At 40.2% G+C, this 11,722-nt stretch overlaps 1 protein-coding gene across 1 annotated transcript; it reads left to right on the top strand.

The window, feature by feature from the left end:
* Window positions 1–1,536: 1,536 nt before the first annotated feature.
* LOC132007886 (high affinity immunoglobulin epsilon receptor subunit beta-like) lies at window positions 1,537–10,153 on the top strand. Its single transcript, XM_059386366.1, has 7 exons — window positions 1,537–1,610; window positions 4,463–4,619; window positions 5,036–5,167; window positions 5,820–5,876; window positions 6,553–6,690; window positions 7,897–7,998; window positions 9,447–10,153. Exons 2-7 carry the CDS (start codon window positions 4,464–4,466, stop codon window positions 9,570–9,572), a joined length of 711 nt encoding a protein of 236 aa, XP_059242349.1. The 5' UTR covers window positions 1,537–1,610; window position 4,463; the 3' UTR covers window positions 9,573–10,153.
* The last annotated feature ends 1,569 nt before the right edge of the window (window positions 10,154–11,722 follow it).

An 11,722-nucleotide genomic window follows, 5' to 3' on the forward strand; every position in this document is an offset into this window, starting at 1 on the left:
TATCAGTGTGGGTTGACTGGATTCCTTTGGCTGGCACTCCTCCTGTTGGCCAAAAAGGGAAAAACTCACTTTTGTTTTTGCTAAGCAGGAACACTAAAAACGAATTTTTAGCCGAATTTTGCAGTTTCTTACTCATTCATTTTGCTAGATCCTAAGGTCAAATTTCTATCATTTTCATATTATACCTGGAAGTTCTGTGATCAGTAACTGATTTTAAAGCCTGTGCTACTTCACGCCACAGTGGTTCAGTAACCACCTCTGTACCCCCTTTATCAAAAGCATCCCTTTTTTTTCTATAAATAAATCCCAAGCAATATTTTTAGTTAAAGATGAATCTTGGTCTTCAATGCAACGTCACTTCTAATGCCAATGTTCCAATGGAAAGAGTTAGTGTTTAATTTGTAAAGAAGAGTCATAGGACCCAGCAGGACTATGTGTGCAACTAGGATCTATTGGAGGGATAGGACATGATATCACAATAGCATTAAACTAAGGATATATGTTCCAGCTAAGAACTGCCTCGCAGTCCGTAATGCCAGGCTTGAGTTCCAGTTGTCTTCCCCTTTCCTCCGGAATGCATGTTCTGCTTTTGACAGCGAATCCCAACAGAATACCTCAGGACCAGGGAGCCCAGAATTGTAGTGGAGGTTGGACTTCTTATACCTGGCTTGTCCTGTGGGCATGTTATGCAACCAGCCCCAACAGCACACAATCTGTGGTCTCCTTGAAGCCACGTGCAAATCACCAGTCACACTGTTATCAGTAAATAATGCTGACAAGCTGGCACAAACCACCCAGAAACTCCTCAGACCCATGGTTACAAAGCAACTCAATGAGTCCATGTGTTCATGCCTTGACCAAGGTCAGCGCCTTGCAGGCACTCCACCAAAAACAGCTCTGGGGATTATAGATGGGCTGAAATTAACCCTGACAACACAGGCAGGCGTTTTGACAGACTTGGTTTGAATAATCAGAGACTTGGTTTGACTAAGCCTTGTGATCTTCCATCCAGTTCTCAGCTTCCTTTAAAAAAAAAAAATTCTAAAATACATAAGTAGATCCTTGTGTCGTGTAAGGACTGGAAGAAGAAATTCTGAATGCCATTGACTGTACTGCTCTCTGATGTTGGAGATAAGGGAAAGGAAACATTTTAAACCTTTCAAAAGTGTCCTCTCAGCAAGGAGAAAAAGCAGGTGGCAATGGGGAAGAGGCCAGGGTTTGAAGTCATCTTTTTGATAGCGACACATTGAGGACATCACAAGAATGAGAACAGAACCATTAATGTACATGTCAGCCAGGGAGCGTGAGTCTAAATAATCCAATGAAAACAAACGTGATAGAATATGTATGGTCAGAGGAGTCCAGGAAGCTTTGTTTCTGAGCTTGGTAGATTGCTGACTATCTTCCAATACTATTAAGGCTTGCTTATCTCTACTGCCCATATATGTAAGTGGAAGCTGGAAATGAAGAAGTCTAGAGTAACAATTCTGCCATAACCATCCTTCTCTAGGACAGAAGGCAGTGGGGCAGCTGGCTGAAAGAGATGAAACACAAAGTTGCAAACCAGGATAGCTTGTTTAAAAGCCCAGCAGCCTAGGAGAGAGATCAAGGTAGGTGCAGAGCGTTTTCGGTTTCATATATTCTGGTAGAATTTGGCAATGATTCTGTGATGAGTCTGGGCTGGGGATACACAAAATCCTTCGGTTGGGAGCAGATCCAGGTTTGCAGAGTGAGGACCCAGGGAGGGGAGCAGGGAGCAGGACATGCTTTCTCTGCCAACAAAGCGGTTGTTGTGTTGTATTTGGTTATTGTATTTTCTTGCTGTTATCTTTTTAGTAAGGATATACACACAGACAACACCGTTCCGAATACTTCGCCTACTGCCCAGAGTCAATAGATTGCCTTTTGGCTTCATTTGCTTCAATGTCACATAATAAAAATAAATAAATCTTTGGAGGCAGAGCTGAAGCCTTAGCCCTGAGACTTCAGTCCCTTTTCCCCTCTTCTGCACTCAGAGACAATCATTATTTTCCCCTTCTTATCCCTGTAAAAATTTTAACCACAAGCATATGCGCTCATACACAGGTTAGGGAAGTGTTTCATTTTGAAATTAGAGTTTTGGAAAATAAAGTTATCTTCTTCGCCAAAACGTGAGTATGCCATTTTCTTAAACTCTGAAATACACAGATAAAAGGAATTCACAGAGGCCATTGTACACTCCATGGTCAAAAGTGATTCAGGAAGTTCCTAGAGCAACGTGTGTTGTCCTTAATTCTATCTGTCCTTTTGCATCAGAATTCATGTTTTACCCGTAAAAGAATTACTTGTTTTTGTTTTAGAATTTCAGCAATATCTTCCTTTCATTGTTTATCATTAATTCATTTAAAAAGTAAAGGTTATCCTCCCACTAGATGCCAAATGATGGTCTAGATGCTAAAGAAACAGCAATAAAGAAAATCTTAAATTACTAGAATGTCACAGTCAGAAAAAGAAAAAAAACTGCCACTATGTTTTACATTTAGTTTGAAATATTTTGTAAATACTTGATTGAATCTTTAGAAAAGAAGTGTTTCAGTGAGGGTGTCCTAACCTGATAATCCAGGTATTTCTAGTGACGACGAAGACAGAGAAAACCTTCTTGGCACGAAATTTGGGCTGTGTAACACATGCTATATAATCCTTATGCTTTGATGCAGTAATCCCACAAAAGGAAATATTATAAATATTAATGTTAAATGGATATTTATTAAAGTAACAAAAATGTCACTTTAATATATAGCATCGTGAGAATGCTCAATAAATTATACCATTAGCCTTTTTATCAAATATTGTACAGATGTAAAAGTGATGATTAGAAGACACTTGGAAAGATTTTTAATATATAATGCTAAGTGTAAAAAAATTTAGAGATAAGCATGCAAATAAACCATAATTAAGCTCTCAAAAACCATTTATGTATATATCAACAACTATTGAGATGGAATGGAAACAAATATCATTAGTGGTGTGTAGTTAATCTAACTTTGCGTGAATTTCTCTGTATTTTTGAAAATCTTTTAATGTATTTAGCACCTGGGTGGCTCAGTCAACGAAGCCTCCTACTCTTGATTTCAACTGAGCTCATGATCTCAGGGTCTTGGGATGGAGCCTCATGTCAGGCTTAAGATTCTCTCTTTCCCTCTTCCTCTGCCTCACCCACCACCATGGGCTCACTTGCTCTCTCTCTCTCTCTCAAAAAAAAAAAACAACAGTGTAGCTTTCTAAAGAAAAAAATAATAATTTGGGCTTAGAGGAAAAGCCAATAGAGTGAGATCCATTCTGTTCTATTCTAAAAATTGATCATATTGAAATTTTAGGCAATGATATGGGAGAATTAATAGAAAAGCTTTAAAGTGCTCTTGTTCTGAGGAGAAAAGAAATGAAGTGGAAACACTCCTCCAATTGCTGATTATTAAATAGCTCTGATGCGTTATCTCAATAACATTACATCATGAAGTCCTTATGAGGTGAGATAAACACTGCTATTCCTCAATCACAACTGAAGAATAGAAACTTGGAGAATGGGGGGCGCCTGGGTGGCTGAGCGGTTAAGCGACTGCCTTCAGCTCAGGTCATGATCCTGGAGTCCTGGGATCGAGTCCCACATCCAGCTCCCTGCCCCGTGGAGAGTCTGCTTCTCCCTCTGACCCTCCCACCTCTTGTGTTCTCTCTCATTCTCTCTCTTTCAAATAAATAAAATCTTTTAAAAAGAAAGAAACTTGGAGAATGTACATGAATTTTCTGAAGCTCCAGAACAAATAACTAGGAGAGTTGAGATCTTTGTCAGGGTGTGCCTGACATTACAGTATGCATCCTTTCAATCAGATTTCACCCTTTGCAAGGGTGAGCATCTTTGATTCCTGGGAGTGGCACCCCATTTACCTGTCCCTGCCTGTCTCCCCTTACTGTGCTCCAGAATCCCATAGTGCATTGATTGATTCCATCCTGCAGGGCCTCAGAACCCAGGCTTCCAGACCTCCAGTAAGGGTTGCTTATCATCTCCTTCAGATAGATTTGTTGGGAGCCAAGGGAACAAGTTTTACAGGTAATACCTTTTGCCAGTGTCTTCTCTTCCTATGAAATGCAATCCTTTCAGGGCACCTGGGTGGCTCAATCGTTAAGCATCTGCCTTTGGCTCAGGTCATGATCCCAGGGTCCTGGGATTGAGCCCTGCATCAGGCTCTCTCCTCTGCAGAAAATCTGCTTCTCCCTCTCCCATTCCCCCTATTTGTGTTCCCTCTCTGGCTGTCTCCCTCTCTGCATCAAATAAATAAAATCTTTAAAAATATGTATATAATCCTCTCAGTACTAGGAAGTGTGCAGCTGCTTTCTTCAAAACGCCTCCAGAAATGTGTGTAGCACTCTGCACCCTGAGCATTGTGGGGCTTGATGAAGAATTCTGACTACGTGTGGTCTTTTACAGAATGAGAGATGTCATTGGTACCGGTGGGTTTGTTGAGGGCATTTCAACAAATGAAATTCAAAGCATGCACGTGGGACAAGCAGATGCAACTAATTCTGATGGACATCTACCCAGCAAGCTGCATAACTTCCTTAAAAAGAATCTGAAATCTCTGGGTGTAAGTTACCATTAGTCCTGTAGAAATTGGGGGGGTGAGTATAAAAAATTAATGTGCTCTGTAATTTTATTTGGGATAAATTTTTTCATGCCAATTCATAAGATTAGGTAAGAAGTGAGTGAGGGCGATATATTTGGGTGTACCATTAGGTCAAATGTTTTGGGATGAAGGTGTTTGGGGCTCTCAGAGATCAAATGGAATGTTTTTCCCAAATGTAATATCCCCATGAGGTAATATCCATCAACAAGGCTTGATTAACCAATACAATTTCTTTGGATTCTCTTCCAAGGATTATTTTCCAATTAAGGTGAAAAGATCACACGTGATTCATATATGATCTTGAGATCTGAAGGAAAGATGTCTCGAATTGTAAAGAGTTTCTACTTCACCCCTATGTTCTGTTTTTCTTCCTCCAGGTAGCTCAGATAATGACTGGTCTGAAATGCTTCTTAGCTGGCATCATCGAGATTTTTTTCTACTGGTACATTAAGGACAGGGGTCTTTTATTCTGCTTTTATATTGGCTACCCATTCTGGGCTGGAGCGTCTGTGAGTATATCAATTAGAAATACTTTGGGAACCAAAGAAGTTATTTGGAAATTATAAATAAAGGGAAAATGTATTTAATTAGTTTATCCTCCTTTTTATAGTCAACAGCTGAGATAGATTCATTTATTTATTTATTTAGCATAGCCACTGTATTGAGTAGATAGGGGATTTGTAGGAGAGAAGGTGACAAAAGTAGCCTCAGGACCAACTGCAAGTGTTTGGCCAAAATAAAAAAAATGCTCGAGTCCCATGCTCTCTCCTTTGAAAGGAGAGATCGTCCTTAACTGAGATGATCCAGGCGTACATTAGAACGCAAATGAACTTTCAGGTTGGAATATGTTTGGATAGATTAGAATGGGGGTGTGTAGGGCAGATCATTCTTCCCATCCAACTTTGTCACAACTGATGGCATCTACATGGAGCCCTTGCCTCACCTTCTGTCCACATCAATATTCTTCCATCCATATGCCCAAAGTAGACTCAGATCCAACTTGATTCAGTTCAATGATTTGTTCTTTAGGAATATTCTATCAGAATATACATATTGACTGGGTGAGATGTGGGGTTCAGGGTAGGTCATCCAGGGTAGTGGTAGGTGATGTGGATGGGAAAGAGTTCTCCCCCATGAATGTCTTCCCTGTCTTACAAACAGTTCATCATGTCTGGATCTTTGACCATCTCATGTACAAAAAAACAAACAAAATTTCTGGTGAGTATCATTTTCCCTTTTGCTATTTCATGAGTTAATAAGAGCAGTTGACTCTGACTCTCTACACAAAGCTAAACCAACACAAAATTTGGATTTTCCAGTCTATTTTATTGACTACCTTGCAACTTTTTCTTCAATGATCTATTAATTCTTTAGCATATGAGGCATATACTTAGCTTTTTTTAGGAGGAGAAAGTGTTCAACTGTATGAGTTTTAGCAAACACTTTTTAAAAAATCTGGTAAGAAGCAAAGTTAAGGGAGTCTTTACATACAGATCCCATCACAGTGGTTGAAGAGGTACATTTTGGAAGGATAAAATGGGGAGGATGGTGCATATGTTTGTGCGTTTGTATCAGGGAGCTTCTAATTCCAGGAGCTTCTAATTCAGGAGGACATATTAGAGATCACTCCTACCAGTGATATCAGAAGAGACAGAATCCCCACCATGTTGGCTCTGTCCATGACCTTTCATTTCAGGAGGACCAGGTATTTCCTTCTCTCCCATGTGTGAGGTGGATTGCCAGCATACCGCTCTGGTAAAGAGGCTGGGTTGCTTATGAAGGCTCACCTACACTAGCCCACGGAGCCAGGGTGTGACTCAAGGATACTGCCGAAGAGGCATCCAGATATACAAAGGCCCTGAGTACTTCTACTAAATGCATTATTCTCTTGCAGACTGGAGTGACTATTGGAGCTAACATCATCAGCACACTACTTTCAAGCACTGGGGTAGTTCTTCTCTCAGTGAATTTAGTTGATCTATTCTTATCTGAATGCTCAGAGTTACGTGAGTGTTCACTGATTAAAACTTTTGTAAGTGTAAGTACTATTTTGTTGGATGGTCTTTTCACCTGTGATGCTTGCTTTCAGTTCTATTAGTCCTCAGAGACTAAAACCTACCATGAAGTTTCTCAAAGTTGAAAAGTAATAGAGGGAAAAAACAAACAAACAAACAAACAAACAAATGTAATCATGAATTTTGTTTAAAAAGGAAACAAAAACCTGATATTAGAATTGAAGAATTGTGTGAGTGTATCATTTGAAAAACATATACTCTTATCATTCCGAATTCTCTCTCTTCTCTGGGCACACTGATCTACGAACAGTCCCCCCGCCCCGTCCCCACTGATCTATGAACAGTCTTTTATTGTTCATAGATCAGAGAAGAGAGAATTGATCTGGAACACTAATTGAAAATTAGCCTATGGGGGCACCTGGGTGGCTCAGTGGGTTAAGCCTCTGCCTTCAGCTCAGGTCATGATCTCAGGGTCCTGGGATCGAGCCCTACATCGGGCTCTCTGCTCCGCAGGGAGCCTGCTTCCTCCTCTCTCTGCCTGCCTCTCTGCCTACTTGTGATCTCTCTCTCTTTCTGTCAAATAAATAACTAAAAATTTTTTTTTTAAAAAAAGAATATTAGCCTATGGATTAGAATTAGTTAAAGTAGACATTTAAATTATAGTTAAAATTATATAAAATTTGGGAGCTGGTCTGCGTCCTTTTAATGTTAATGTTAATGTTAATGTTAATTTAAAAGGCAAGTGGAATGTTGGTAAATCCATTTTTTCTGCAAGTAAAGTTGAATCTCATGACCTTTGTGTATGTGCGTGTATGCCTGTGCATACGTGGATGCGGGTATGTGAGAGAGAGAGAGAGAAACAGGCAGACAGACAGAAATCCTGGCCTGTTCATAGTCAGTGTTTGTCTAATAAATGGGACAAAATGGCTGAAGTAGCAGTAATTCACTCTAGAATGTGAAGGGAGTTTTTTGGCAGAACTTTGCCATTTAGAACTCCCATAACTCACATTTGTTTCTGTAGGAGTTTATGTCTGGTGCTCACTGAAGCAAGGTTTGTGTCTGATCCAGGCTTCTGTCTGAAGAGAATGTGCATATCCTGGATTGGGAGCGCATTGTTCTGCAAAATATCCACTAACTCTTGCCCCTGGGCAACCAGGGGGAGCATAGCACAGGCTAAAGCTAAGTAGGAAAATCTAACCTCCTGCTCCTCTTCTCTTCCGTAGGTTATCGTGATCTTTCAAATGATAGTGACTTGTGTGCAAATTTTTATTTCCTTCTCACTCTGTGGGCTCACTTACACTGTGCACGGCAATGAGATCAGCTGGGTGAGTAACCTTTTTTTATTGGGAAAATGAGGGAGCATTTAAAGCATTTCAGAGAATCATAGGTGCTAACTGTTAACTTCCATCTCTGGTTGAATAGAGATGGCAAAACCACCACCACAATCACCTTCAAAAGCCCTCTTAATGGGAAGACAGGGAGCTGGTGAATTTAGACAACCGTGGCTCTGTGTTACAGTCACCAGACAACCTATCTCTACCTATTTCTTTGTAGAAACATTTCATTCCTCATGACTTACTCAGTTTCCCTCATTCCCTCACACATTACACATTCATTTCTTATTCATTCATCCAAAATATACTGAACATGTATTTATATTCACTGGGTTGTGAGATAAGGAAACAGGGGCTTTACCCATGTCTTCAACTAGTGAAAATCACATAGATACAGTAAATACTTAACGGAAGATGTCGCAGTCAAGTAAGAGATGCAGTAACTCTGGGAACACATAATTTAAATAGTAATTCCACACCTTATGATTTTCCATGTTATCCCATCAATCATCTACATGCCAACATGTTCTTGTGCTCATGTGTGCCTACATATTCATATGTGTATATCTCTCACATAGCCACATGTCATCGATTCTGAAAGCCCTCAAAAATGATTGGCCTTGTGACCCCCCCCCACCAAATTTATCATACCAATATTTCTGTTTCCATGTCCCTAGGATGAAAGAGAGAGGGGCATAGCTCTCTGTGTTCATGGATAGCATTTTTAAAAGATCCTATTTATTTGAGAGAAAGAGCATGGGGGTGGGGAGGAACGGAAGGAGAGGGAGAAGCAGACTCCCCACTGATCAGGGAGCCCCACAAGGGGCTCAATTCCAGAACCCTGAGATCACAACCTGAGCTAAAGGCAGACGCTTTCCCGACTGAGCCACCCAAGTACTCCTTCACGGACAACATTTTATTATTTTTTTGGAATGGCCCTCTCTCTTTCTCCTCCTCAAACTCCTGTAGATCCTGGCATGGATTGTTGACTACATAAATACCCAACAAGATCAATGAAAAATGTATTTTACTGTGGTTCCAGATATGGCTGGAATTGCTCTATCTCTGCCTCGGCTGTCGTGAATACCTCGGCTGGCCAGGGTGTCTCAGCTGGGGCACTACTGACATTTGGGAATGGATAATTACTTGTTGTGGGGGTGGTGGGGATGATCTGTGCAAAGTAAGGTGTTTAACACCATCCCTGTTTCTATCCCTTAGAGGTCAACAATGTCTCCCACCCCCAATTTTCACAACCAAAATGTCTTCAGACATAGCTAAATATCCCCTGCCTGGGTTGGGGGTGAGGTGGGAGTAGGAATACCACCAGCTGAGAGTCAGTGACCTACCTAGAGCATTGCAGGGATAAATTGACAAGATCAGACAAAATCACTGAAAATTGAGGTGAAATAATTGTAAATGTTATGATGTCATATTTCTAGATTTCTGCACTAAGTTGCTTGATCAGATCACATTCTGAAGATCCTTATCAAGATTTATTGACTCAACCTGAAATTTATGAAGACTTAGTGCTGCAAGATATAGATCCTGTTCACTCTGATCTGTGAGACACCATCATAATCATCTTTACCATACCGGGGCATCTTGGATCCATGATGGCAACCAAAGACAGATTTTCTGTTAGGATCTCCTACAAATACCCTCCTTCCCACAGATTTCATCATGCAATTTCTCTCTCTCTCTCTCTCTCTCACACACACACACACACACACAATTATCAGTATATGTGCTTTATTTTATAGTTGACCAGCAAGTACTAGTACAAGCACTCCATAGATGAATAGACCTTTTTTTTTTTCTCATTTGGATAATCTATTACCATTTTTAAGCAAATATTAGTTCTTGGGTCTCACAGAGTAATTTGTTGTTACCCACTTGCTTCTTCCTAGAAACCGTACTTCCTTCTTGCTTGACAATTGATTCAAGTGAAAAATCTTTATACAAATAGTTTGGATAAGTGGTGGCATACTGTTCGGCATTGGGTCCAATCTAAGTTCCTTTGACTGCTGAATGTAGCAGCTCTTCCTTGCTTGTGTTAAGGTGAACATGAGAAAATAAAATAAGATACAAAGTGTAAATGACCACACTCTGATGTATGACATACAATAAAAATCTAAAGCAACTTCATTATTAACTGAACGCCAATTTAATCACCCTACCACTCAATGATTTTTTTAAAAGTAGTGTTGCTTTCTTCTTGGTGACTGTGTATCGTAGCATTTTTAAATTTTTTCATAAGATGCTATCTAGGGTTTGGTTTCTCAAAGCAGGTTTTGAGATTAAGATTTGAGAGTGTGTTTTTTAAGAAAACAGAGACCACTGACTGGGAGAAAATATCTATAAAGCATATATTTGATAATAGTCATGTATCCAGAATACATAGAGAATGCTCAGAACTCAGTAACAGGGGCACCTGAGTGCATCAGTCATTTTAAGGAACTGCCTTCTGCTCAGGTCATGATCCCAGGGACCTGGGATCGAGCTCCGCATCAGGCTCCTGCTCAGCAGGGAACCTGCTTTTCCCTCTCCTACTCTCCCTGCTTGTGTTCCCTCTTTCACTGTCTCTCTCTCTGTGTCAAATAAATAAATAAAATCTTAAAAAAAAAAAACTCAGCAACAAAATACCAAACAACCTGAGTAATAATATGTGTGCAAAATAATTGAACAGACACTTCACCAGTGAAGGCATGGAGATTACAAATAAACACAAGATACTTGGTATCATTAATTTTTAGGAAATGCAAATTAGAACCATAATGAAATTCTTCTATACTTCTGTTGGAATGGCTAAAATGAAAAAGACTGATCATAACAAGTATTAACAAGAACAGGGAGAATAGAAACTCCCATACACGGTTGGTGGGGATGTGAAATGATCCAATTACACTGGAAAACATTCTGGCAGTTTCTTAAAAATTTAAACACCTGCTAATCACCCAGACATTCTGTTCTGGGTAGATACCCAAGAGAAATAAAGGTATATGGGGTTTTTTTATTTTGTTTTGTTTTTTGTTCTTTTTTGAAGATTTTATTTATTTATTTGAGAGAGAGAGAGACAGAGTGAGAGAGCATGAGAGGGGAGGTCAGAGGGAGAAGCAGACTCCCCATGGAGCTGGGAGCTGATGTGGGACTCGATCCCAGGACTCTGGGATCATGACTTGAACCGAAGGCAGCTGCTTAACCGACTGAGCCACCCAGGCGCCCCCAAAGGCATACACAAATGTCAATAGCTGCTTTATTTGTAATCGCCCCAACTGGAAACACTTTCAGTGTCTGTTAACAAGTAAGTGGATAAACAGATTGCGGCATATCCAAACAGTGAAATCCTACCACGGAACAATTAAAAAGGAATGAACTGTCCACAGACAATGCAACATGCGTGAATTTCAATTTAATTATGCTGAGTGAAAGAAGACAGACAGAAAAGTTACCAGATGTATGAATCCATTTATATAAAGTTTCAAAATGGCAAACTAATCTGGAGCTTAGTTAGAAGTTGCTCTTGGATTTGCTCTGAGACAGGATATGAAAGGAGAAATCGGTTGACCTCTTCCCAGATGGTGGCCCTTCATCCTCCTGGGGGAGTCCAAGCATCTGAAGTCATGCCCACGTGCTCACACAGGGATGTACGGCTCTGACATCACTGTGCCAACCCGGTGTACCCAGGCATTGCTCAGAGCTGTCCCTCTCCTTTCTC

The sequence above is a fragment of the Mustela nigripes genome, chromosome 1, assembly GCF_022355385.1.
Source record: "Mustela nigripes isolate SB6536 chromosome 1, MUSNIG.SB6536, whole genome shotgun sequence".
Classification (NCBI taxonomy): Eukaryota; Metazoa; Chordata; class Mammalia; order Carnivora; family Mustelidae; genus Mustela; species Mustela nigripes.